This window comes from Megalops cyprinoides, chromosome 10 (genome assembly GCF_013368585.1).
Source record: "Megalops cyprinoides isolate fMegCyp1 chromosome 10, fMegCyp1.pri, whole genome shotgun sequence".
NCBI lineage: Eukaryota > Metazoa > Chordata > Actinopteri > Elopiformes > Megalopidae > Megalops > Megalops cyprinoides.
The window spans coordinates 29442375-29469916 of NC_050592.1; the positions used below are offsets into that span (position 1 = coordinate 29442375).

The following is a 27542-nucleotide window of genomic DNA, read 5'->3' on the forward strand; positions in this document are numbered from 1 at the left end:
GTATGCTTAAAAACAGCAGTATGATCTTATCATATAATTGGCCAGCTGCCCCCTCAAACTTGTTGAATATATGCAGTGTCTTATCGGGGAGATGCAGTGTGCAGCGGGCACTGGCTGTGGCACGCTGTTAATTCACTTTTGTTCAAAAGTGCCCCTGCCGTTCTTTAACAACACTTTCCAGTTCACTCTTCACTTGCAAGTGCAGATGTTGGACCCGTTTGATCAGCTCCTTGAGACCCTCGCAGACTTGATTGATTTCGGTAGTTTGTAAAGTAGTTCTAGAGCCAAGGCGAGTCAAGATGGCTTCTATGAATTTCTATTTCACATTTTTGGCATATCAGGACATGTGCAAAAAGACAAAGGTCACCATGCTTCACTGTGATATTGGGTATTTATCCATAATATGTGGTGTGTGCATGTACTCATACTTACACCATAGAGCTATGAGGAGAAAATCGCACAGCAGCATCTTTGCTATCAGTGTGAGGTCACCTCAGTACACCCAAACACATTTTTTAATATGCACTGAGAAAAACAAGCTTTCACATCCGTGGTACACTGACTCCAATCCCAAACAGCCCCCCACACCCAGGTGAGCCAGGTGTGAAAGCCACTTTACTGAAGAACATTTAAAACCTGGCAGTGACCAAGGGATGGCTACTCTCACCTGGTACGTGTCTCAAATGAAAGAGCAGCTTTACTGGGAATGCACCCCAACAGATACCGCATGTGAAAAATGAATCTTTCAGGCCTTTCAGCTGGGAGAGGGAAGAGTTTAAAAAAGATTACAGTTGTTTCTCCAACTTTTTTTCCCCCTACACAGCACATCCTAATAGTGACAAAATATGAACAACCGCCATAAGAGTTGTGTCAAAATTTGAAATCATTTCATCTTGTAGTTCATCATACAAAATGGCAAATTGCAATGTAACTGAAACAAACTCGCTAACTGTAATTGTTGCACATATGCTCATGAGAAATCTGTTAAACGATCCCAGAGCACGTTCTTGAAATGAATTTTGCTGCTCTAACGTTTATTTCATCTGACAATTTTTCTCCTTGCACTCCACAAAGTGATTCAAACGCGACCAAAACAGACCAGTAACATTTGCCCTCAAGCTACTGCTGAGCACGGGAAGACATTTTTAAGCCACAAGGTCACTGCACCGGCCCTGCCGAGCGCTTTGTGTTGGGCTGAAAAGGTTTTACTCAACCGTGAATGTTAGCTCACGTTTTATCAATTCAGACACTCCCAAGTGATTCCCGTTACAAGAGGAGGGAAGCCTCAAACTCGGTAAATGCAACCTGACAGTATCGGAGGGCGAAGCCACTCGAGGGACCTCTCCGATCCCCAAGGGAGGAACGTCTGTCGTGCTGTGGGATGAAGCAGAAGAAAACAGCTAGTTTGGAGCTGCTGACTGCGAAAAATTCAACAACACCCCAAAGAGCTATGGGAGATATCAGATAGCGGCGCTTCGGGAGCAAAATCTGCAGCAACTGTGCTATCCTCATGTTTATGGCCATTATCATATCAGGGATCATGCGTTACACATTTCACAAATAAAAGGTGTGGTTTGGCATTATACTTATTCTATTGGACTGCCTCAGGGCAGCTTTCATGAAGAAATCAAACACCACTGCCTAAAATTTCAAGGAAGAGCTCCCTCTTTAACGAGGTTTTATTTGTTTCATTGCATTTTAAATCTCTGCTGTTTGCAAAAGTGTGAGGTCAAACACCAGAAGAAAAGACCAGGATGGAGATGATCAGGATCTCACTCCTTCATATTTTCACATTGGTATTCACACTCATTGGCAGTATGATCACATCAGTACTCAGGCAGTTCACAAAAGCAAACGCACCCAAAAACGTTTCAAATGAAGGAATGTGGAACATGGACATTTTTATTAAAAACTGGCATTTGTACAAACCGACGGAGCATAGGTACTAAATCAGTCATCCACTTAACACAGCGAAATTATGAAGGGATTAATGCTTGTTAGAGGCACATCTTGAAACACAGTATGGCATTTCTGATTTGTAAGGCTGTGAAGAAGCTTTCACTCGCAGACCTGGGGTACAGCACCATCTCTGATATCGAGGGGATTTCTCATCCTGTGGTTTCCTACAATACCATTCACTGCCCAAAACACATCTAACTTGCAGGAGCTGCCACATTACAGGACCGCTACACTCTCCCATCCCCAGGGTAGGCAACACACTGCGTAATCCCATACAGAGCAGTCCAATCCATTGACTGAACAGTGGCTGTCCTTAAGACCCTTTGGTCTTCCTGATCATGGTCTCCAGCATGGCCCACTGCTCCTTGGTGACCTGCATGAGAGGAAGGGTGACACGAGTCAATTAAAGCGAAAACAGAGACCGCAGATGGGTTTTAAGCGTGACCGTTTTCAGAAGAGATGTTACCTTTTTCAGGTCATTGAACTCGCCAGCCATCGACACATACTCCCCGCCGTCCATCCTAATGATCTGCAATCAACGAGAGATGATCGCCACCATGAGTATAAATCAAATGCTTTTAAGCACAGGATGAGAGGGGAAATTGTTCTGACAGTCAATTTTGTTTGAGAGCTCATCTGAGACAAGGGGTGACTAAAAGCTCACACTACAGGAGTGTTGCCGTGGTATCCCACATGTGCCTTTAATTCTGTTCCATTTCTACTACAACATACCGTGTGCCAGACCTTTGCTATAGCCAAAACAACAGCATGAACAGAGAGATATGGTCATGGTTGAGATGGGAAATTGACAGCTATCGACACATACTCCCCGCCGTCCATCCTAATGATCTGCAATCAACAAGAGATGATCTCCACCATGATCATCTTACTTAGACTTCTCATATACACAGATTTCAATGTCAGGCCTTCCATACGATTGATGTGGCCGTCAAAAACACACCTGTCCGCTCCAGGGTTCGAATGTGGAGGTGTGGTGCTGCCATACCTTATGCTGTGACTACCACTGAAACCCAAGGCCCCCAATGGCGAAAAGCTGGGCGTGGGAGCCATCCTCGACCAAGGTCACAGACAGCCACGACGGGAGAACTCACCGCCCCCGAGACCCAGGTGGCGTAGTCGCTGCAGAGGTAGGCTGCCAGATTGGCTATCTCTCCGGGAGTGCCCAGACGCCCCGTCGGTATCCGACCGATCATCGATTTCTCGAACATGCCCGTCGGGTCCAGGCGGCTGAAGGCGCCCTGTGAAAGAATGCAGTTGGCAAAATTACTTTAAAGATGATGTTTCCAAAAGATTATTGGACAGGTAGACAGTTGAGTGAGCAGAAATTTGTCAGAGATTCCCATCTCTATTGTATTACTGTAGTGAATAAACTGGGGACACCTGTGAATGAGAAGATTTATGGATGAGAATTCATTTGCATCAGCACCCGCAGACTATATTTAACTGTTCTATTATTCCACATGAGAAAAGCGAGGTTCACCTACGCACCTTGGTCTTTATTGGCCCGGGCTGAATGATGTTAAACCGCATGCCATACCTGCCCCATTCGGCTGCCAGAGACCTGCAATGAAAAAGCGTCGATTAATCAGAGTCAGAGCACACGTGTGAGAACTGTGCCATCAATTCCTCCATAAAGTGTGTACTCAATTACCTTCTGGAAATAAAACAGTCTCTGTTCATTTTTATTACACACTGCAGTGGACATAAGAGGATGATCACAAACGCAGGCACGGAGCAGAATGGATCCTGCAGTCCCGCTCGAGGAGATGAAGTGCAAACCGAGCTGACCCTCATCGATTTGTGAAACCCTGCACACGAGGCGCACAAAAAGCACCTAAAAATAGAAACCCACCAGAGACTTCCCCGCAATCAAAGGGCTTGATATTCGGCAGCCCTGACAAACGGAACTCGCCTTGGTGTATTTCTGAGAATCGGCATGGGTTGGATTTTTTGGGCCATTGATTTCGCATGGGGCGGCCCCATTTATGGACAATTGGCCTCCACTGCAGGGCAAAAGGGCTGTGAAATGACAGTACTGGCCCCAGGACTCTCTGCTCTATCATACACGCCTTCCTGCTCATGTTACACCTGCATATCGTTACTGCTGAAGAGGTAAATTAATGGGCACATGGCAGTTAAACACAGAGAATGTGTTTGGTTGGACGATAAGGGAAACCTGTGTGGAGTGTGCAATCACCTTCCCTGTAGAACACTTGTAGAATCAGAGTGATCTTCAAAGAGAATTAAGCTATTGCTGATATATAAATATGTACTGCTAAAAACACACATATGCACAAATACATCTATATATATACATATACATATGTACATAGATGAACTAATTATTTTACAGAAATAAATCTTTCAATACACCATTTAGCAATCTAACATTTACCTTCCCTCTAAGCAGTACAAAAAATGAAGTGGAGAAAATACCATGCACTTCTACAGTACAAAGCTATCAGCCATCAAAGCCACTGGTGTGTTTAGAGAACTGAAGATGAAAAGGTGGTATCCTGTCTGCTTTAGAGAGGAGTTCATACTTCTGTCGGATGACATTATGGCTCAGTTTCCACCTTTTCAGACTCAAGGGCTAAAAAGAACTGATTGGTCTGTCCTCGTAAGTGACACTGGGAATAGGATGCAGGCAGGCAGATCACACTTTCTGAAGAACAAACTGCTTCTCCAAAATAATATCTATTACTACTATCACTGTCATAAAAATTGACCGTAACAGATCTTAAGCAGTTTCTATCAAGGTGAAATCTCCTGGGCTGGTTAAGGGGATGTATTGTTTTTTGAGGAGTTCCCTGTCTTTTCTTGAAAGATGACAGTTAAATTCATGTTTCTTTCATGAATCTCCCATGCACCTTTGATGAGAGGCAAGTGCTGTCCTTCTAGCTGATATATTCAACCTCTTAATCCATCTTCATTATGGCCTACTGTCTCAAGGGACTGAAAAAAAAAGATTCACTTTTTTAAATGATAATTAAAAGTTCGGTCAGCCTAATTATGCTTAATGCTTCGTGCATTTAGCCCGGTGCCTGATGTGGAAAAAAAGAGCCAAACCAGTTCCCATGAGACTGCACCGAGCATCTGAACAGGCTGTTGGCTGTGTCTGGACGGCGGGGCATACTTGCACAGAGCCTCGACTCCCGCTTTGGCCGCGGCGCTGGGCACCACGAAACCTGAGCCGCTCTCCGCATAGATCGTGGTTATGGCCAAGAACGCTGCGCCTGCAAAATTGTTTCGCACATCAATATTCCTACCCCATTATTCATTTCTGTCAATTCATAATGACAAAGAACAACACCATTCTCCAACCGGCATATTACAGCACATTGCTGTTTATTTGCTTAGCAGGTGCTCCTTTCAAGGGCAACCAGCATCACACACGTTTTCCATTTTAACCACTTCTGCAGCCAGATATCTCCTAAACAATTCAGGCAAAGAGTACCTTGCCCTGGGGTATGAACCTGCAACCTAATGGTTAAAAGTCCAGCTCACTAACCACTGCTGTCACGCAAGGTGATATTACCCTGATTCATCTGGGTTCAAGAAGGGAAAGTGAAAATACGCGGCCCAAGTCGTATTTACCACCGGCTGTTCAAGAAGTTTATGCAAGACAGCATTAAATACTGATTAAGGGAATGTGTAAGTGATTGTATTTATTTACTGTTGATGGGTTGTGTGAGTCAGGGATATTTTCAGATCAATAGAACACCCACCCCATCTTTATCAAGCTCAGAAAACACAATCTTGTTTCATATTGATTTTTGCCAGAAAACCATGAAAAATGATAATTGCACATTTATAGTATTATTTTCAAGTCAGGCACATTATAGCATACCCCACTTATTAGAATCACATCTGTCAAGGATGACTTGATTAATGTAAGTGATTGAGTCTTAAAAGCAGAATTAAAAATGAAACATAATAGATGATTTTTTTACATTCAAACAGCAGTACTCTCTTTTCTACCAGAGAAATTCCCTAAGCCCGTCTCTTCAAATTTGGAAAAAGACATTTAAATGTAAAGTATTTTCATACGGTGTCTCCTCTATATATATATATATATATATATATATATATATATATATATATATATATAAAACATAAATATTATCCTGACCCCTGTTAATCATCTTGGAGAGTCACTGTGCAAATGGCTGGTACTGCAGAACATAAATCTATGGTGCAGTCAACATCATTAACCAGATTCTTACTAAGCAAACATAATGTAATTTCACCCATGTTCATTAAACATTATGAGTGTCTCTGTGATAACTGCTGCTGTGTCAGGTAAACATGCCGCACTTCATGCCACAGCACAGTCACCCAGGAGATACGCGATTCACTGCGTTTAAATTTTTCCACTCATCATAAGCCTTTGCACTCCATTGAGGAACATACTCACGTGTGACAGGAGTGTTACATGAGTGAGGGCAAAATGATCCTAACAGTGGAGTGTTATTTTGACATTGCTGGTAAAAGAATCAATTTCCCACTGGTTGTGATCACTATTTACTGCTGATGCAAATGTTCAGTTATTAGGAATGGAGTGCAATATGAAAACAAATCTGAAGGATTTTGGGATTTTGACATCGAGGTTTAGAGACTCTTGTTAATGGAACAGACCTTTTGGTACAGTCTACATGTTTTCATATGCAAAATCATATTGTACACAAAACTAGATGTATGTGAAAACGTTTGTGATCAGTTTTCATCCTATCAGGTTACGCTTGCTAAAAGGCAGCACTACACGTGATCCAACAACACTACTCACCCTACCAGAACATATGACTTGCCTGCTGACCAGAGGGGATGGCAGCATTCTCACTCACAGAACACACAAAGTTAAGCCCAAGGCTCACAGTCTGGGACAAAGGCCACACATCTCCACATTTGTGAGGATACAATCTTGTCATCAAGAACAAGGCAGCTGCATACTGAACAATTACACAAATTGTTTTTGCAATACAACTGCATCCTTCAGAAGGCAGACAAATATGATCAACAAAATCTGAACTTTTACATAAGCATGTAACTTAAATTGCCTTTCAATCCTTAAAACTATATAAATCTGTGTTGTCAGTCTGCAACATATCAAAAAAAAAAAACATGCTGAAATTAATGAATCTTTACTACCTCCTGGTGGCCATAATATTCAACTGCATCCTTTTAAGACTGCCTTTACTGTTACTCCTGAACCCCTTAAAACCAAATTTCTCATCTTTGACACATAAATATTAAGCAGCTATAACTCAAAGCAGGACAGAATGTCAATAATCACACTGATGGCAAATGAATTTCAAGCATATCCATCTACATTTAGTTTCAGGAGAAGGACCTGCAGGGCTGCTCTCAGAATGTTTACCTTTCTCTGCCTTTATCAGCCTTTTCCCGACCTCCAGGGTTACGAATGCAGTTCCGTTCAGAACTATGTCTGTTATGGTTCTCCAGGCATTGGCGGAGAGGTTCTCGGAGGGAGAGATAAAGTTTCCTGCAGCATTGTTGATTACCACCTGATGGAGGACAGGGAGGGAGGTCAAATGAACAGCCTCGGCTCCAAGGACCAACAGATCACAGCAGAAGTATTTAATACATACAACCACAAAGGTAGCATGCATTTACATTTACGGTGACATTATATAAGCAGCACTGAATATCTACTGGAAATGCCAGTAGGTGGAACATGTACTACCAGTAATGGTTACATACATCAGGGAGCCCAGCGACATTGATAAGTTCATCGACACAGGCCGTCACTGATGCAGGGTCTCTCACATCACACTGCACAGCATGGACCTAAAAAGGGGTCAATAATTAAATCTGCACCTCGTCTTCGGATTTCAGTCCCAAGCCACATTAGAGGCACAGCTACAACTGTAATTAAAAGTATAGAATTAAAAGCATAATTAAATCATATGCCTCTTCCTCTTCATTGAACTCCTAGATGAGCGAAATTTCATTTTCAGTTTTATTGTAAAGAACCCTGAGATGTTTGCATGAAGAGCATAAAATTATTACAAATCTAGAAAACAGAATGAAGGTGTGTAAAATAATGACAAGATATCTCTGATAATTGAAAGATTTAAAAATACATCAAGGAGGCATGTGAGAGTTGGTTAGCTATGGTTTACATGTTACACAATTCAATTCAATTTAAAATATATGGATACTCACGCGCTACCATAACAACTACAAAAAAACTCAGTGATCCCAAAATGCAACATTGCATTGCGACTGTGGTGAAATGTAAAATGTACTGGAATGACCTGTACCTTATTTCCTGTCTGATTTGATATTTCGTCAGCAGTCTTTTGCAACACATCCAGCTTTCTGAAACACAGTGAATGAATGACTTCAGGGGATGTTTGCTGTCTTTTAATACCTTCATTACGTGACAGATATTCCCATTACAGCCTCCGTGCAAACAAATGTCAACTAGATGTCACAGAACTACTGTGCATTTCATTCCACTGCATAATTAAATCAAATGCGAAGACTGCAAAACTGCCTCGAGATACTTCATAATCAGGAGAGCTTAAGATAGATAACTTTCAGAAAAGGTGGTCTCCTTTTTAAACAAAATATGGCAAAGGTGAGAGGTTGATTCCTGTGCCTTCGATAGCTACACTTAGCAATGTGTATGTGCGTGTGAGCGATAAAAACGAATCTGCGCACCTGCTTGCAATGACACATTCAGCACCCAGCGTGGACAATACAGTGGCCATTCCTTTCCCCAAACCCGTGCCGCCGCCCGTGATGAAGGCCACTTTGTTTTTGAAAGAACCGGGCAGCAACATCACTCCTTCATTCGCAGGGAAAAACCCGGCTTGGGGAGGGCTGCTCTGACACAGAACCTTTGTCCCATTGCTCAAAAACTGATTTCGGAAAAAGAAAAGCGGTTATGTTAAACTCAATTTTAATGATTTGCCAGACGCCGTTTTCACAGTTCGACTTCTGACAACCACTGCATTCAGTAGCACATCACAACACCTAACAGTGAGACTTACTTAACTGAAGCGAGTTGTTTAAAAGAAACTTGCTCAAAGGGGAAAAGTGCCGTTTCTGAGTGCTCCGATACCCTAAAACAGCGTTTCCCAAACCTCTCCTGGAGGACCCCTTGTCCTGCATGTTTTTTGATATCTCCCTGCTACAACACAGCTGATTCAAATGATCAACTCGTTATGAACTCCCGAAGCTGCTTACTAACAAAGTGATCATTTAAATAAGCTGGAGCAGGGCGAGATCTAAAACATGCAGGACAAGGGGTCCTCCAGGAGAGGTTTGGGGAAACGCTGCCCTAAAACACCATAGATTATTAAAATGCCACGTTATCCACAATTGTGCAATATAAAGTAATTTGGGTTTTTCTGTATTAGCTAATACAAGCACAGACAGCTGTTTGCACTTCCCCCAAGCAGTTGTGAAAAACTTGTTTACGTTCGGTTTAGCAAAATAACAACGCAGTATCTCAGTTATTCGTTTAGTTTTCGTTTAATTAGTCTACCAAGCTACTGCACGATGGAAGCTGAGCTAACCTTGATTTGCTGTGTTTGGACACTTGACATCATCGAGCAACTAAATCCAGAAATTAATTAACAGTATCCACGAGATTCTGTGAAATGACAATTTTCTTCATATCCTGAAAATCTGCACCTGCTCGGCAATGGCCTTACCTTTCTGTGAAGAGACGTTAATGGCAAAGTTAAATCACTTCTTAATGCTGAAAACCTTCTCAGTAAAGTCGACGCCATCTTTCTCCAACTTCAGACGACCTTTCACCGCCTTTGTCATGCGAGGGGGGGTGGATTTGGAACCCTTGCTAAACGAGTCTCAACCCATAGGCCACAGTAAACTGCGCAGATTGACTGATACAGATACCAAATGGATGGGATAATATAATCATCATTGGCGGATTTGTACAGCATATAGCGATTAGTGTATCTGCGCAGTATCCCGTATAAATTGCTGCCTGGGAATGTACAGGTCTTAGATCATCGTCCTTGACAGATTAACAGTAATTTATAATTGGTGACATTAAAATGTGTTATAATTCCCTGAACATTACTTATCTGAAATAGAATTGACCCATATATATGTATGTCGGAATAATATATGTCTGAAACATGGAATCATCCTGATGCTCTGTTAACGCGAACAGGATCTACGCCTAGATTAAGGTCTGAAATAACGCAGATCACTGCACTGGACACAGGAGTCACGTGCCGTTTAAAGTGGCTACAGGTCACGCTGTTAAAATGTGGCTATATGTGTATTGTAGTTAAAATTTTAGATTGGAAAATGATCATTTGGACAGGGTCTGTTATATTTTACTCTTAATAATACTGACGACTATGACGTAAAACGTCACACGTATTCTGTTGAGCGGTTCCATAAGACATTTCTGAGGATTCATTAAAGCCATAGCGGTCGATGCACCGAGTTATCTTGCCACGCCGTCACGTTTCCCCTCTTTTATGCCGACTCTGATCAGATTGTGCCCACTTTCACTGCACTTTTGCTGCAGTGTCAGGCTGCGCAACAATACGTGCAGGTTCGCTGATGTGTCATCCGGGTCGCTAATTCCATTAGTTGTACCCTGAACTTTGGGCGATCTATATTCGATAAAGATCAGAGAATTTGCTCATAATTTGCGGTCTTAAATCCCTATTACAGTGCATGTGTGGTCTGACAACTTGTGACGTCGTACCAACCTTGACCGTGGTGAGTGGAGGATCGCGATAAGGGGGCGTGGCGCAGTGTATACAGGAACTTGGGAAAACGGAAGTCTAGCTTGCTGAATGGCCGTCTGGAGGGAATTTCGGAGTTAACAAAGTCCACGAACAAGCTAAATAAGTGAAAGAAAAGAAGAGATAAATATGATGAAGTGATTCTGCATCAAACTACAGAATAGCTTTGCACATTTTGCAAGCTACATGCTAGCATTAAAATTCAAACGGTGTTTAGCTAACTGAGTGAGCATCCTGTAGGAAACGCTAAGAGGACGAAATGTGGAAACTGAATCCAGTAGAAGCTGGAGGTGAGTAGGGTTTCCCTGTCAGAACAATATCGCGTTTACGTAAAAACGTGTTTTTGCGGTATCGTCGGAGTTCGACCTGCCACTTTCCAAGTTCATCATATGAGCCCAAAACAATGTGTTGATTTTGCATCTACGGCCACGCTGTAAGGAGATTCATACGGCTAACTGTTTATATTAGTTAGTCGGTTAGCCGATTGTGCAGCAACCGTTCGAGGTGGGCTAACATTTCTTGACATTTCTGTCTACACTTGTCTGTTTCTCTTAAAAAGGTGGCGCTTCGCTGAATATTTTGGAGTAAGTTAGGAATACAAATTATGGAATAATAGGAATAATATTTCAAACCAATATCAACACCCATCATGGTGAAATATTTCTACAGCAAATGCTGAACCTTTGACATGTCTGTGACATCAGTGTGACAGTATAGAGGCAGTTAAACAGCTTACATTGAGTAAGTACAATATTGTTACATCTGTGATTTATTGCCGTGATTTAGAATGTCTTCTCTGCTTTTTTTTAGGAAAAATATACTACCTGCTACCAGGTGAAACGTATGTGGTGGGTCGCAAAAACTGTGAAGTGCTTCTCCAGAATGACCAGTCAATCAGCCGGATTCATGCGCACCTCACAGTGAGCTCTCCGAACGGTAGCCAGGTTAGTGATACTTGTAAGTGCAGCCCGCAGCCTGCTAAGACAAAAATCCTCCTTTCCATAACATGACACATACATTGCAGTTAATGTGAAGGTAATGTAATGCATCTACGTTCAAAACGCACCTCTCCTGTTTGTTGTTCAGGTTGGTTTCCATTCACCCATCTCATGGCTGTGTTGCAATGTACTAGCATTGGATTTTATTTTTATTAAGCTTATTTAAATGTACCTTCAACCAGGGCAAATTAAAAAGTTTATACGTACATATAGTAAAATATACAAAATGCAGATTGCACCAAATGTTAAAAATTGTGACATATGGGAGATTACTGCAATTACAGTAAATGACATTGTGTTTATTTATTTAATTTAGGCCATAAATCTGAAAAAATTCGTCCAGACGAATATACTCTGGTTAATTGTTAGTTTTAGTAGCCCAGCGGTGACTTTTCAGAAGCTAGGGGGGCAGTTGTTAGGGAGGTGGACTTGCAAAAAAAGAAAAATGACACCACAACTGGCCAAGGCGGTTGATCCAGATTGCCTCTATGTGCACTGGATGCATAAATATATAAATACAATATGCATATAGTGCATGCTACCTCACCATCTGTATTATACTTGATGAAAACTACAGTGGTAGCTGCTAGCGGTTGTGGCCAGTTCATCCTAATGCATTTGGGAGAGAGGTCAGATTGAACAGGCCTTTACCTCCGAGGGTGAGCGGAGTGGCAGACACAAAACAGGTGGGTAGTATACCCTCTGTGACCAGAGTGATTCTCAAGCACTGAAAACTCACCAATGTCATGGGAAGAGGTGACTGGAGCACTTGTGTACTTTGTTGTGTTTGTAACTATGGCTACGTTCACACTGCAGGCAGATATGGCCCAAATCTGATTTTTTTTGCTCATATGTGACTCAGATTTGGTTTTTTTTTTTCATAACAATGTGAACAGCACAAACCACATGGAATCTGATCTTTTTAATTCTGATTTGGGCCACTTCCATATGTGGTCCTAAATCAGATACAAGTCTGATTTTTTACAATGCGACCTCTGAACAATGCGACCTCTGATTCTGAACAGTCATATCGGAATTCATGCGACTTTTACATCACTCTAGATCGACATTCATCACAGTTCTGCGCTGGCGGGAGTCCCATGATTAAATCCCTTGTCTTTTCCAGTCCAAATGAAAAGAAAACATCAAAATCATGCGCATGCGGGTCAGTTCAGGACTGTGACCAGTTCACACTGGAATCTGATATTGGCCACATTTAAAAAATAATGTGAACAGCCAAGCAAAAAAATCGGATCTGAGCAATAAATCCGAATTGAGCACTAAGGCCTGCAGTGTGAATGTAGCCTATGTGTTGTGGCCAACCAAATTCAGATGTTGTCATTTTTCTGTGCTGTAGATGGCGATGTTGCTGCACTAGTAAAGTAATATATGCTACACTGAGCAACACAGTGAAGCATTGGGCTGTTTTCTTAACGTCTTCATTAGCAGTTGAATGCCATAGTACTGGCAAACGTGTACATTACGCTTGGTGATGATGTGATTATGGAAGTCATTATTACAGTGATTTTTTTTGTCGTATTTGTTCAGAACGAGCCCGCAACTTTAACGCTGAAGGACAGCTCCAAATATGGCACCTTCGTCAATGGCGAGCGCTTGGCAAATGAAGCACCAAAGGTTTTGCGGTCTGGGGATAGGGTGACATTCGGGGTCTTCCTCAGCAAGTTCCAGTGAGTACTGACTGATTCACTTAAATCCCTAAACTCTGGATGTTTTATTGAAGCAGCATATGAATCCCTGTAGCAGCGTTTAAAGATGTCTTACACACCCGACAGTTGTGTGAAAGGTATTCCTGTTTTCGCATCATGTGATTTACTGCCGTACGTTTGCGCTGGTTTGTTCATCCAAGGGGTAATCCCGCTACAAATTTTCCAAAGCAGACAGATGGCAGACGGTGGTTTCTACAGCAGTGGTTCCTGTTTTTTCCATCATGACATACCTTTGTCCAGATCTGTCGTTGTTCTCTGTACCCCTGCCAGGACACGTTATTAAATCAGTGCTGGCCTTTTGTTAACTTGAATAGGTCGCACTGTTCGAAGCCCACTTCAAGGACCAGGGGGGTTGAATTACTATGTTTGCTTTCCCGCTGTGTACATGGCTGCATGAGTTGTTCTAAAATATTCTTTGGGGAAAAAAGCTGTTAATACATAAAGAAATGAATTAATCAAAAGTATTCAATGAAATTTGTCAGAATGCAATTTATCCCAAAGGGGACCTCGAGGATACTATGAGGGTAAGCTCATAGTTTGGCAACCAGTTTTCCGCTGCATTTGTAAATTTGGCACGTTGACAAACGCAACATCACTGACCCCCTTCCTCTGCTGTTTGCCTCTGTGCAGCGTGGTGTACGAGCCCTTGGTGGTGTGCTCCTCCTGTGTGGACAATGAGGGGAAGGCAGCACTGTTGCGGGGCGTTCAGCAGCTGGGCGGCCAGCTGGTCAACAGCTGGACGCAGCACTGCACTCACCTGGTCATGCCCTCCGTTAAGGTCACCATCAAGGTGAGAAGCATTAGATTTCGGCTCATGCTGTTAGGCTTTCGTTCTTCTCTGGTGCTGATTACGCGAGTCGGGTTTGAGATGCCTGTTCCTTCAGGTCTGGTTCTGTCTCCTGCTGGTCCACCGATATGGCTGGGCCCAATTCTGTCAAAGGAGGCCGGATTCAGGCAATTTTTAGAGAGCTCTTGGCTGGTGACCAACGCCTCTCTTGGTTGTTTCAGACAATCTGCGCCCTCATATGCTGTCGGCCGATAGTGAAGCCGGAGTTCTTCTCTGAGCTGAGGAGAGCTCTTCAGCAGAAACAGCCCCCACCTAAACCTGAGAGGTGAGATGGCAAGAGTGGATCTTTTTCCCATATGATTTTTCCTGCTGAGTCTGGTCTTTTTTCTTGGTGTCCACCTTTGACATCCTTCCGCTTTTTTCATCCTGTCAGTTTTTACCCTGAAATAGATGAGCCCAGTTTAAATAAAGAGGACGTGGACCTGAACGCCAGGCCTGCTCGGAAGAGCCTGTTTAGAGGAAAGACCTTCATCTTCCTCAGCGCCAAACAAGTAAGAGAACAGATAAACATTCAGCCAAGATTAAAGCTGCCTTTCGGTTACCTCGTTGGAAAACACGTGCTTAAATGTGTAAAATTATGTTTCCTCACAGTATTGGATGGATGTATAAAATCATACAGTGGTTCCTCTGCTTATGATGTGTGAAAGGTTTAATTCATATTTTAGCCTCCAGTTTTCCATGATAAACAAAGACACTGTCATAAGTAGGCGTGCCGTTTCAGAGGGGTGTGGGCCTTCAGCTCTGTCAGTGTCCTTGACTGGATTTGTGTGATGTGTCTCGACCAGCAAAAGCGTCTGAGTTCAGCGGTGGCATTCGGAGGGGGGCAGAGCCAGCTCCTGGAGGAGGGGTCTCTGCCTGTGTCTGTTCTGGAGTCGACAGGAAGCTGCGTGGTTGACGTTGCGACAAGCAACTCTCAGGCGCTCCTTCCGGCTGCCACCAAGAAGTGGAGCGACTCCGTGGCGCAGGTTCTGAAGAGGTACGGGAGCATATTGGAGAATTTACATGCGGAAATGTGCCATCAGACGAAAGCGGCAGTTTTAGGAGTGTCTGCTGTAGGAGGGATGCATGAATTGAGTCAGGACGCCTGTTCTCTGGGAACAAGCTCATTCATTTTATACTTATTGTTTCCTTTAGATTAATTGGATCATATCTGAAAATGGAAGAAGTCATTTTTGAGAATAGAATCCTCGGAGGAATGTTTTGGATGGATGCGTCAGATTCAAGCATTATTGGCCCTTAAAAGTTTGATTAATACATGCCTGATACCTGCAACCAAATGCTTTCCCTGGATTTTATTTCTTTGCAGGACAGCTGAAAGTGCTTTTAAGAAGCTGCTATAGTTTCTCATTGACAATGTGCATTCATCTTCTCAGGCACACATTTTAAAATCCATCTTTATTTAAATGCGCATTTGAAATGGGATGTACACACTTAAGCTGTGATAGGAGGCGTCTCCATCTGTTACATTGCGTGCACAGCGTGGCACCGTGTTTGCAGGGGAAGTGTACTAGCACTACAGAGGGAGATCTCGGTTGCCAGGGCCAAGTCTGGGATACTGCAAACTGGTCAGAGTCAGCAGGTTCTATTTTTAACTCAATCTCTCTCTCTCTCTCTCTCTCTCTCTCTCTTTCTCTCCCTCTCTCCCTCCCTCCCTCCCCTTCCTCTCTGAATCTGAACTCCAATTAGGAAAGGCCTTCGTTTTATTGCTGAGTCAGAGATCGGACTTGCTGCCATTTACGTCACCACTGACAAATACTGCAATCCTCTGTCACAGATAGATTCAGGTGGGTGCTTCACTTCACATCGTCAGTCTAGAACCTTTCATTTCCTTCTGAATTTTAATGTAAGAAGCTGCGTATGACACACACAAGGTCATACAGAATCGCAGGTCAGATGCGTGATGGTAGTTAATAAGGGGAAGCTGTGTGGTGTAGTGGTAAGCAGGAGCAGGCCCTGTACCGTTGAGCAAGGCACTTAAGCCGAATTACTTCAGTAAATATCCAGTAAATGGTAACTGTGTAAGCCACGTTGTCAAAGAGCATTTGCAGGTGTAATTCTAACTCTGAGTGGTTTTTATGCAATTTGGTGTTTGATTCTGCTCACTCAGAACTCTGTTTATGTCGTTATTGATAATGGTCGTCCCTCATCTGTTAGAAGTAGAGCACCATCCACTTCCACCATGTTGACTCCTGCTCCTGCACCTGGGACCTTGCTTCCTGTCCCCTTTGTTTATGATAATTGGGTCTTCAGGGGCCGTTCAGGTTAGGGTCTGACTCTTATTGAGAAAAAGTCGAGCTGGAGGTAATGGCATATGGTGCACAGTGGATCACATTGATGTTGTTCTTGTGTCTTTTGTCCTGCAGAGAGAGTAACGATGAATCCCACAATCCCCAGCGCAACAATGTCTCAGAGCACCGCTGTGGATGAGACAGTGCTGCCTGCGGCCTCGCAGAACGTCACAGCCTACGCCCCGGACACAGAACCGTCCCAGGGCATCAACAGCAGCAGGTACCCCCACAGTCCCCCGCCTCTCTCTCTGTCTGTCTGTCTCTCTCTCTCTCTCTCTCTCTCTCTCTCTCTCTCTGTGTGTTATACAGGCTTTCCCTTTGCCTTTCTCTTTCTCACACATAAAAATGATCTCTCTTTACCAGAGTCTTGTAGCATCACATTTTGGAGGGCACAGCCTTGTCTGAGCATGCCCAGTTAAAGGTCACTGAGGACCACCCTCTGAAAAGACGAGTCAGTTCCCTGTGTCATAGAAGTGTGAGTGTTACAAATAGGAACCCCAGTTCATTATCTAGAGTGGAGTCTCCGAGTGGCTCAGTCGCTCAAAGCACCTGATGTTAAAGTGCAAGGCTGAGCCCTATGGATCAGGCTAAATCCCAGCCGTGTCATTAGCCAATGATGACCGGGAGCCCATAGTGGCAAAACAAAATTGGCTTAGTTCCACTGGGGATATAGGGTAGGGCCCGGTGGCCAGGAGCTTGACCATCCTGTAGCATGTGCCCACAGTCTGCCTGTGTAAAAGCTGCATATGGAGTGTCCTCCTTCAACTCATGTCTGCTCAAGCTTGGCAGGGGAACTGCAGACTGTATAGAAAGCAGTGGCAGAGATCCCGTGTTTCGGCAGAAGGCACCACTTTGTCTCAGTCTCAGTGGTAGAGCAGCAGTTTCTATTACACAGTTTGGCATTCCAGAATTAGGAAGAAATGGGGGGGGGAAGCACTGGACATTCCAAATCTAGATTCTTTTTTTAAATCATTTTTAGAGTGGGGTTGACTGCCCTTTTGTTTGCGCAGAATGAACACCAGCACCAGCGGTGTCAGAGCGGTGGCCGAAACTCCAGAGAAGGAGCAGCGGCGGGCCGGGTCATCCAGCAGGGCCGCTGCGGCAAAGGACCCAGCCGTCACGTGCACCGTAGCAGAGTCCATGATGTCATCATACAGCGCCATAGGCGCTGCAAGCCTCGAGACCAAGAGAGAGAGAGCTACGCTTGCACCTAGATCAAACAATGACAACTTTCCTGCCCCAAAACCTGCCCTGAATAATGGGAACAAAAACAAGTCCCCCCAGAAGCAGTCCAACTCCCTCACAAATTACTTCCAGCCTGTTAGCAAGAAAAGGTAAGTGGAGTTGAGTTAGCAGTCATTTGAATCCATGCCAAATGCATATATATATATTTATATATATATATTTATATATGATATGCATTCGACATGGATTCAAAAATATTTGTCATATATTTAGGATTCTTACATCCATTTGCTGCACAGAATGTTCATTTCGATAACTTATTGACACAAATGGGTATATTTATAAATGTCAGTGTAATGCCAGATGGTTAAACACAGTGGAAGCAATTTACCCACGCTGCTTTGTGTTTTGGATCAGAACACGGGAGGGTAGCGACCCCGCTGATCAGTTAGAAGCCAAGCACTCCAGGAGGGAGGGGGAGGGGCCGGAGGAGAGCACGTCCGCCCCCCAGCACAATAACCCTTGGAAACGGACCCCACAGGCCACTTCAGCGTCTGAGCCCTTCCTGGCAGCACCTGCACTAAAGGGTGACGGGCCGGGCCCAAGCCTGAGTCTCAGTGCGGGCCCATCGAGGGAGGCGGAGCGGGACTCCGAGGCTGGCTGGACGCCCTCGTCAAAGAAGAGGAAGGGAATGGAGGCACCCGACCCAGTGGAGGATCTGGAGATGGATGACTTGGAGTCCATCATGTCTCTTCCCATGGAGGAGCCAGGGGAGCCCGCCACGTCTAGTAAAAAGCAGCGTTTGGAGCCCGTGGCTAAAGTGAAGCAGGAAGAGGTGTCTTTCACAGAGGTGAGATCTGAGTCCATCCTCTTTCACTCCTATGTCCTCAGCTTCAGGTGGAGAGAACAAGGCTTGGGATTGGCCACAGTGATGCCTCATGGGTGGAGTAACTGTTTGCAGATTTTAACCAATCAGGTTGCTTTGCTACCTGCAGCAAAATGCTGTCATTGGTCCAAATCTGTCTGTTGTCAGTAGAAGGCACATGATACCTCAACTCAGTAAGTTGTTCACTGAGCCTCACTCACTTACCCCCTTGCTTTTCCTGGCCCAGGCCTCCAAACCAGAGCAAGGGCTGATCTCACTGAAGCAGAATAAATCTGAACACAAAACTCTGTCAGTAAAAGGAGAAACCAAGGTGAGCTGGCAGTGGGAATCTTTCTATCTATGTACAATGTATATATACAGCATATATTCTGATCACTTTATATTAGGCTTTTACAGCTGTTTAATATTGCTGAGATTCCTTTTAACCTATTTTCACTATACATGGCATATATATGTATACATATTTAATCGGAGCTGCTCATAAAGTTTTTTCTGATTAAAGGTCAGTATGTAAGTATGTAAAAATGAAGCCCAGGGAAAGTTTTTCTTTGGACATGCTGAGCACGCACTGAATAGTAAATTGTGCTCACAAGACGAATAACACAAATGCTTGGTGCGTTCAGCCAAACACTTTCCCTGGGTCTGATGTCCTTGAGTGTCTTTTAAAAGACATTTCGCTGGGCTGTGTGGTGTTGCCCTGTGCTGCAGGACTCCAGAGGCGAGGACGGGGAGGACCTCCCCCGGAACCTGCTGATGGTGGAGTTTAAGTCCCTCGTCGTGAGCAGCGCCCCGAGGCCGAGGACGAGCGCCCTGCAGGCCCTCGACGCAAACAGGAAGAACTTCAAGAAGTTCAGAAAGGTCAGGCACAGGACGCCTTTCCTCTATCACACAGTCAGCAAAATTTACAAGGCCGGCTGGAAAACGGCGCAACAGCGCATCGGAACCAGCCATGATGCGTTACGTGTAGAATACATGCAGAGTGCTGTTTCCAGCTGGTCAGATTCTCAGCTGAATGCGTGTGGAGTGGTCTGTAACTGCACATTAAACGCCATGGAAGGAAGTTTTTTAGTCTGACACCTGCACACCACACCCCTGCTTAATATTAGTCTGCCCACTCCTTCACTGTTGCTATGTTTTACATAGCAAGCATCAGGAAGAAACGCCAGCATTCCAGTAGAAATGTAGCTGTGCTGCTGAGAGTGAAAATGTCAATGGCATTTCAAGACCCAGGGTGGCCTTTACCCTGGAACAGAGGCTTTTGGCGATAACTGACAGCACACTGTCTTTATGATTTGGCTTTTCATCGCAGAGCGATGGCTCCACTCACACCTCACCCATTAGCTGTTTTTGACTAGGTGGCCCTTGTTTGAGAATGTGGCATTTGAAACATAGGTGTTAGGACTAGATTCTCAAAACTCAGATGTTTAACCCATGTTTTAAATTGATCCACTGCAATAGTTGATGCCTTTACCATCATTTCATGCCGACCAGTATAGTTACTTCTGTAATCCTATGTGTGTCGAGCAAGCACTAAGTTAATTGGTTAGTCCCTCCTTCCAAGTTGGATTGTGTTTAGGTGTGTAAGGTATGGGAGAGTGTAGATAGCAGAAAGGCAAGGTTTGAGTATTTCTGTGTTGCTCTTTTTTTATATTTTATAATGCATATTACAATCCAGAGTGATATAGTACAGTGCATTCATATATTTTATGTTATTTCTGAGGGTATTGATCTCCTAACGTTTGTAATGTTAGCACTGTGCTCTTACCAACTGAGCCACACACCACAACTATTTCAAGTAATTGTTTTGATGATTGTTACTTAAGCCTCTGGAGGGGGGAGGTCATAAGCCAAAAAAGGGTCCCCAAAAAAAGACAGTAATATTTTGTACACCCCCCCCCCCCCCCCTTTTTCCTCCCAATCACAAATTACCAGTTACCAAACCTGTAGGTTTATTCTTTGTTGCATGACATCAGCATCAGTCCAAAGTTAGCCAAAGCCTCTTCCAATACTAGCAAAGCCGGTCATTGCCTCTTTTCATTCTACAAGTTGGGACCATTACTGAGCAATCTAACACGCTTGGAGGGGAGTGTTATTGCCTTGATTTCAATCACAATGCGATAGGTGCCCCATTGACTGTAGATGTCGCTACAGGGCGACAAGAAGGAGAGTAACCCATCAGTGTCATCCTGAAAACATGGCATGAGATGGGGAATCGAACCCACGTCCCCAGCTGCAGCGTAGGCCACGTTAGCCACGTAGCCCCTCGAGCGAAAGCTTACTTTCCCAAAATGTCTTAGGCTGAATTAGGATCTTTGTGGTCTAATGAGAAAAGAAGTTTATTATATCATTAACTATAATGTTTTAAACGATGATATTAAACAAAAACATTAATAAGGTGCCATTATTTGATTAAACATTTGTGGGACGTGAACTAATATGCCAAAGGAAGCTAATAGTCTGGGTATACCATGTTGAGTGAGGTTTCATATATGATCAAGAAAGATTCCTCTTCTGGTGATTTCATGCTGTCACCTGGGATTTGATCTTGTTGTTATGCCAGAGTGAACCTGCAGCAGTACATGTTGAGCTATCAGCTTGACTGGGCCTGGAAATATCTAAGCCAGATTTATACAAAACACCTGGCAGTGGCACATTGTACAGGATCACTACTGCTTTGAAAAAATTTACATCTGCGATGGAATGGAACATTTGTTCCTCAGGCTGTCAGCGTTCATTCTGTGTCTGTGTCATAGGTTTCGCCATTTGTGGTAGAACTGTTTTGATAAATCATTCTGTTCCCCATTAGATTTGTAGATAGGACAGGCTTTTCTTTCATGTGGGATGGATTATCATGCCAGGCAAACAGAGAAGAAGGATCAGAAATGTGTAGGTCATGTGGGGTTCAGAACCATGACTCCTGGCACAGCAAGTCTGCAGGTCCAGAAGTGTGTATTTTAAGGCTAAGCTAACAATCCAACCCAAAAGGCAGCATTTCTAAAAGCAATATTCAGCTCAGCATACTGCTTCATCCATCCAGCAGGTGTGGCACTGTGTTCCAATTACCTATCCTTGATTGTGAACTTGTTCACTTTCCCTCATGTATCCAGTGGCACTGATGGGACAAGCCTGATGGGAGAGAATTTCCGCCATATTCCATATAGCAGGCCAATGCTTTTAAATCAGACAGGGGTGGAGAATGGGCAAAGGGAGGGGTCAGGCTGGAACAAAACTGGAACACAGAGTGTGGCCCTTTTTGAGGACTGATACTAGAAGGTGGATTGAAAACCCAAACAGGAGAAGAAACATCAGAGAAGGTAAACTTAATTGGGCATTACAACATCATACTTTGCAAGGCTATTTCCTCTTAAATTCAGGAGAAGCCCAGGAGAGGCTCAGTGAGGCGAGGGTGGATATGGAATTGTTGATTTTCTTTTTTTAGATATGTACAAGGTCTATCATATGCAATATATTGGGTTCGAAAAGGTTCTTAGTAGAACTCTTAGAACACAAAGAGACAAGTAGGTGAAGATAATACCACTAGGAAATAAAAGCGTTCTTGGTAGAACCCTTCATAAAGGGTTTTGGGTAGGATCCCCTGAAAGAGTTCTAGGTAGAATCTTTATAAAGCACTATACCTAGAACTATAAAGGCTTCTTCCACAGGGACAAGCCGACGAACCCTATATGGTTGGGGTTACAGCCCTTTTTTTCTAAGACTGTGTGTTGGCTGTCCTGAGCCCCTCTCCATTCTGGCCTCCTGTGGCATGCTTGTGTTCCAGGTACCCGTGCCAGGAACGAACGGTCTCCCCAATATCATCGGCGGGTCCGACCTGGTGGCCCACAACCGGGCAAAGAACTCGGAGCTGGAGGAGTGGCTACGGGAGGCGGCAGAGGTGCGGGCAGGGCGGGGACAAAGGGACAGGGAGCTGAGGGCAGGGGGACCGGGGGGGGGTGGGCCGATGGAGGGGTGGGGACAGACAGGCGGGCGGGGGGGACAGGGAGATCTACATAGTGACATGGGGTGGCACGAGGTTGAAAGGGCTTTTTTTGGGAAGCTGGAGACCAAAATGTCTTTACTTGACAGGAGGAACAGCAGAACAGCAAGGAGGAGATGCTTGGGGACGACCTCTTCAGGTACGCTGCTCGCTTGGGCTTTATTTATTTAATATTATCGAATCTCATCTGAATAGAAAAGTAACACAGCTGAGGTGAAGATCTGAGCTATGAGTCACCGTGGTTCCTGTTCTCTTCGCTGATGAGGCAATTCTCTTGCATTGATGATTGAAATAATGGCTCGATTTGGACTGTTTTTCATTCAGAATTTTCTATCTGTCTGCGCTGCACTCTGATCTTGCCACAGGCAGCTTTTATCACATGGTGGCAGCAGCCAGAATGCTGAGTCATGCTATGCATTGTAATTTGTGACAAACACCCTATGTTAAAAAAAAGTACGTAAAACCACACATTTAAAGTTAATCATGGAATCTGGTTTGCAGGAAAGCTCTACGTTTCCTGTGAGGTTTTCTTTTTTTAACAGTTTGAAATGCACAGCGTCTGTGAGCTGCTTTCTTGTGTTGCATCAAGAACTAAAAAAAACTTCTAGAAGTAAACTAAAAATATGCCCATTTATGGAATTACATAACATGAGTAAATGAAACCCCTGAAGGTGAAGGGGTTGATTCCTTTCACCTTGCGTGCTGGTGTCAGGCTTCTCCCTCAGTCAGACCAAGAGCATCTGACTCTCTGATGGCAGCCTCAGGACATGGCCAGTATGAAGCAAGGACAGAGTCCCTCACGCTGCTTTTGTCCTTTCACAGAAAACAGAATAATGTAGCATTCCTGAACAGCAGCAAAAGGCTCTTGGGAGATGTACCAGTGGTCTTCTTTATTTTCTCCTTAGACACATCATGCTGTTATTTGAAGAGACAGTTTTGACCCAAGCACTTCATTTTTTTATTTTTTAAAGCATTCGTGGACCAGATGCCAGATTTAATAACTTAATGTAGCCACTTGCTGGCGAGAACGTTCTTACCTTGGAAAAAAGCTTTTAGTGCTAATGCTACCAGATAGCACATATGAATGTTGTTGGACTAAATAAGTATTTTGGTCTTACATGAATTTAATAGTTTTTTTTTTTTTGGGAAGAGATAGTGGCTTATTTAATTTCTGTATTAATGGAGGGCTTGGTTTCCTCATATTAGGGTATTGTCAAACTCATGTCATACATTTGAAAAAGACCCTCTTCCTTGGACTTTACATACTGAACTGATGCATCATGGTAATTGTAGTGGGCATGCTACGTCTTTCCACGTCAACACATTGAATGTCAGCAAGCTTCCCAATATTGCTCGTCTTCGCCCCTTACCAAAACAGTCATATAATGACACTGTGTAACGATAAATGTTTTATCGGCGAACTGCACCTGTATCGGCAGCCTTTCTGAGACACCCTTATGTTAAAAACTAAAATGGTTAGCCCTGCAGAAATAGCGGAAGGAGAAACGGATATTTGTCTCAGTGTGCAAGCACCCCAGTGGCGTTTATGCGGGGTGTTGGAATCCATCCGAGGCGACAGCAATCGATTTCCAGCGCCAGCCCCACTGAGACCTATACCCACACAGAGTGTGATCTGCCTAAATACACAGCGCATTCCCGGGGCGAGGGGGCAAGGGGGGGGGGTGGGATGCCCCATGTTGCCAGTGCACCCGTATCACACTTCACCGATGGCACTCAAACAAAACGGACTTTCGTTGAGCGCCCCCCCCCCCCCCCCCGATGGTAAACATGGGCGTGGTTGAAAGCAATCGCGGCCAGACAGTGTCTGGCTAACCCACCGCAGACGGGGAGCCATCAGGGCTGGCTGTCGCGCACGCCCACACACACCCCCACACACCCCCCGTCCAGCCCGCTCCGCTCTAATCCCACATGTCAGCCCTGAGAAGAAGTGCTGACTCATGGCAATGTCCGCCGCGCCGGCCCGACACAAACACTCGGCCATCGGCGGGGGTGGGGAGGCCCGGGGGGTGGGGCTGGGGGGGGCGGCGGCCCATTGAGGCTGTCAGGATGTATGCCAGACTGTGTGTTTATATTTTATTTGTGATGTGACCATGAGTTCCTTCATTGATCATTTTTTACAAATTCTGAAGGTTAGACCTTTCTGAAGGCTAGACCCTGAAAAGGGTGTTGCTGCAATATTGTGATTGCGTCTGTGGGCTCACAGGTGTGCAGGAGAGCTTACAATGTGTGGGCTTACACAAGTGGTACAGCTGACTTCTCTGTAGAGTTGCACCTGAGTTGTGGAGTATGGGCATCCTTTATGATCATCTGGCTTCAGAAGTTCAGAAGTTACTTTACCATCCACACTTCTCCCCACAAACTACTATTAAGCAACAAACACAGAAATTACCATTGCTGTGGGTTTGGCTCATTGGTCAATATTCTGAAAGCTCGGGGTTGTTATGTTTTGGTTGACTACAGATTTACACTTGGGGAACAAGAAGTATTTTTTTTCTAGTAAGCACAGTGCAACCGTGGCTTGCGCTGAGAAAACGCTGTGGTTTTGTAACCTGACCCTCGGTTTTGAGGTCACCTGAGATTTTCCCTCGCCGTCAAATTTAGCTTGAGAGTAGAACAATAAAAGGCACTTGGTTTCACATGGAAGAGTTACCAAAACGACCGGCACCGTAATGGCCCTTTATGCAGCTGAAAGGTACACTGAAGTCACCCGTCCTCGCAGTCAAAGGCGTGGCCTATCCGGACGCAGCGGCAAAGTGGCTGCCACAGCCCTCCGCTTCCTTCCTGTTCCGCGAGGAATGGGAAAGAGTTGCCTAGAGACGATGTTAGGCCATGATGTAACTTGGCTCTAAAGCCGTGGCATTTCCCTGCCTAAGCTAAAACACCAGGGCGAACAGGGAGAATGGGATCTCTTTTTAGTGAAGCAAAAATGTTTGATCACTGAATTATGATTTTTGGTCAATCATGCATGGCAAGAGAACACAACAGAGGCTTCAAAGAAAAGGGCTTTTCTTTTTTTTTTCTTTTTTTTTGGGGTGTGTCCAGAAAAACATTCCACGTTTATTTCGTAGGAAGAATAATAAGGTTATTTCTGTCCAAATGCTGAAAGGTTGTCTGCCTGAACCATTAGCAGCCTGTCATTGTCTAAATGGGCAAGCAAGAAATCTCAAGATGGCTGTCAAATTGTTAAAACCGAAGTCAAGCTTCAGTTTAGTTTTCTGCCTTACCACAGTACTTAAAATTTGATGGATCAAGGGAGACTAACTATTACAGTAATAAACAATGTGTGAAACCTGATATGGACTGAATGCTGACCAAGTGAGTTTGCATTTTACTGTAAGGAATTTAAACTGTTTCTTGCTTTTTTACAGATACAATCCCAAACCCTCCAGGAGACGATGAGAGTAGGAAAGCTGGCCTTGCAGAATGGCATCTGCAATTTCAGTACATTTCAGCTTTAAATGAAGTCACAGTTCATATTTTTCTCACCATAGTCCTGTCATTTTCACTCTTCTGTTAAGCATATCTTTTTTTTTCGGACATGTACAGTAGACTATTAAAAACACCCCAGATCATCTAACACAGCCAAAAGACCCAGGCTGATGTCCCTCTTTCTGGCAGTTACAGCATACCTTACCATAAGCATGTTTGAGTTGTCTAGGCTGTAACACCTAGCAGACTAATTTCATTAATACCCCACCCCGTTCCCCAACTGCGTTTACTCAATTGGAGAGTTACTTCAGTCACTGATGGCAAGTAATGTAATGCAATGCTTATGTATGCACAGAGAAAAAATCAAGTATTTTTAAAAGATTTTTATTTGTCCTTAATAAAAAAGTACTGTTTACAAAACATGTAGTAAAACATTGTTTGTTTTGCATCTTTTTTACATGAAAGAGGTGTCTCATTTCCATGCACAAAGCAGCTTCTCTTTAAAAAACGGACAGCCGTGTACCCTGGTTATCCAGAATTGTTTGGCAAACCTGGTAAAGCTAGTTCTGAAGGTTCTATCAGCTGCTGCTACTAGGTCAAGCAGACATTTCTATGTAAAGCTAAATGCTTCCTCCCGCCACTGTTTTCTGTCACAGATTACATACTTATTGTATGCAGTAGCTTTCAATATTTCTGCCTCCCCCTCGATTTTCTCTTCTTTGTAAGTGCCACTAATTCAAGTCACTGAAAATGCCACAGCAACATGCAGAAGAAGTTGCATATGGGGCACATGACATTATTAACAGCAGAGTCAAAGGTTTGCCTAAAATAATTTCAACTTATCTTCAGTCTTCACAGCTACCAATGACAGTTGTTTGGCACAATAGAGATATGGATGATCGCTCGTACTAAAACATGTAGTAAGAGAACATCTTTTAAAAGATGAAGTTCACATGAGTTTTTCTGACCCATACATATACATTCAGTTCAGTGAAAATGGATTTGCATAGGATGTGCTCCAACAATCCTGTTACAGAAGAAAGCAAGCTGAACTGATAAAAATGTAATTAAACCAATGGCAAAATCGATCCTTAGTATTTAGAAAGTAAGTAGAATTATCTATTGGGTCCTTATATACATTGGCACTATTGTGTTTTCTTACTCCAGATAGAGTGATGTTAATGTAAATGTTCACATTGTTGCATATATTATGTGCTGTGTACAGAATTCATACTCTACATGTATTCTACATTCTACTATTATACTATTCTACTCTACATCTCTGTTTTTAGATCCTTTTTCCTTTAAATATAAATTAGATGTTGAGGCACATTTGAAATCCTAATTTTAAGACATCAGATTCATCAAAAGAAATGAGCAATAAGTGTGCTATGCCCGAACTGCTGAATCTGGACATTGGGAATCTAC

At 43.8% G+C, this 27542-nt stretch overlaps 2 protein-coding genes across 5 annotated transcripts; one reads left to right on the top strand and one right to left on the bottom strand.

The window, feature by feature from the left end:
- Window positions 1-1886: 1886 nt before the first annotated feature.
- decr1 (2,4-dienoyl CoA reductase 1, mitochondrial) lies at window positions 1887-9755 on the bottom strand. 3 transcript variants are annotated; one of them, XM_036539149.1, is made up of 10 exons: window positions 9666-9755; window positions 8668-8867; window positions 8265-8322; window positions 7702-7788; window positions 7358-7505; window positions 5117-5216; window positions 3469-3541; window positions 3072-3218; window positions 2426-2488; window positions 1887-2332 (listed from the first exon to the last, which is right to left on the bottom strand). In XM_036539149.1, exons 1-10 carry the CDS (start codon window positions 9741-9743, stop codon window positions 2273-2275), a joined length of 1014 nt encoding a protein of 337 aa, XP_036395042.1. In that variant the 5' UTR covers window positions 9744-9755; the 3' UTR covers window positions 1887-2272. The 3 variants fall into 3 exon arrangements, with proteins under 3 accessions (XP_036395042.1, XP_036395041.1, XP_036395043.1); XM_036539148.1 differs by lacking the exon at window positions 1887-2332 and having other exon boundaries at window positions 2363-2488; XM_036539150.1 differs by lacking the exons at window positions 1887-2332; window positions 2426-2488 and adding an exon at window positions 2708-2808.
- Window positions 9756-10782: 1027 nt separating this feature from the next.
- On the top strand, window positions 10783-26421 carry nbn (nibrin). Of its 2 annotated transcripts, XM_036539513.1 has the most exons (16): window positions 10783-11029; window positions 11550-11683; window positions 13286-13425; window positions 14095-14254; window positions 14473-14576; window positions 14685-14802; window positions 15097-15287; window positions 15998-16095; window positions 16675-16819; window positions 17610-17933; window positions 18202-18634; window positions 18897-18980; window positions 19379-19528; window positions 22449-22562; window positions 22754-22803; window positions 26054-26421. In XM_036539513.1, the coding sequence occupies exons 1-16, from the start codon at window positions 10999-11001 to the stop codon at window positions 26082-26084; spliced, it is 2307 nt and encodes a 768-aa protein (XP_036395406.1). In that variant the 5' UTR covers window positions 10783-10998; the 3' UTR covers window positions 26085-26421. The 2 variants fall into 2 exon arrangements, with proteins under 2 accessions (XP_036395406.1, XP_036395405.1); XM_036539512.1 differs by lacking the exons at window positions 22449-22562; window positions 22754-22803; window positions 26054-26421 and having other exon boundaries at window positions 19379-19752.
- Window positions 26422-27542: the final 1121 nt, after the last annotated feature.

Excerpts from the sequence above, each read along its gene's own strand:
- decr1 (XM_036539148.1), bottom strand. The coding sequence starts at position 9,743 with ATGGCGTCGACTTTACTGAGAAGGTTTTCAGCATTAAGAAGTGATTTA. Across the intron at positions 8,323-8,667 it reads GAATGTGTCATTGCAAGCAG|AAAGCTGGATGTGTTGCAAA; the intron begins GTGCGCAGATTC and ends ACTGTGTTTCAG. Across the intron at positions 7,789-8,264 it reads CAAATCAGACAGGAAATAAG|GTCCATGCTGTGCAGTGTGA; the intron begins GTACAGGTCATT and ends ACCCCTTTTTAG.
- nbn (XM_036539512.1), top strand. The coding sequence starts at position 10,999 with ATGTGGAAACTGAATCCAGTAGAAGCTGGAG. Across the intron at positions 14,255-14,472 it reads CCGTTAAGGTCACCATCAAG|ACAATCTGCGCCCTCATATG; the intron begins GTGAGAAGCATT and ends TGGTTGTTTCAG. Across the intron at positions 16,820-17,609 it reads CAGGGCATCAACAGCAGCAG|AATGAACACCAGCACCAGCG; the intron begins GTACCCCCACAG and ends TTGTTTGCGCAG.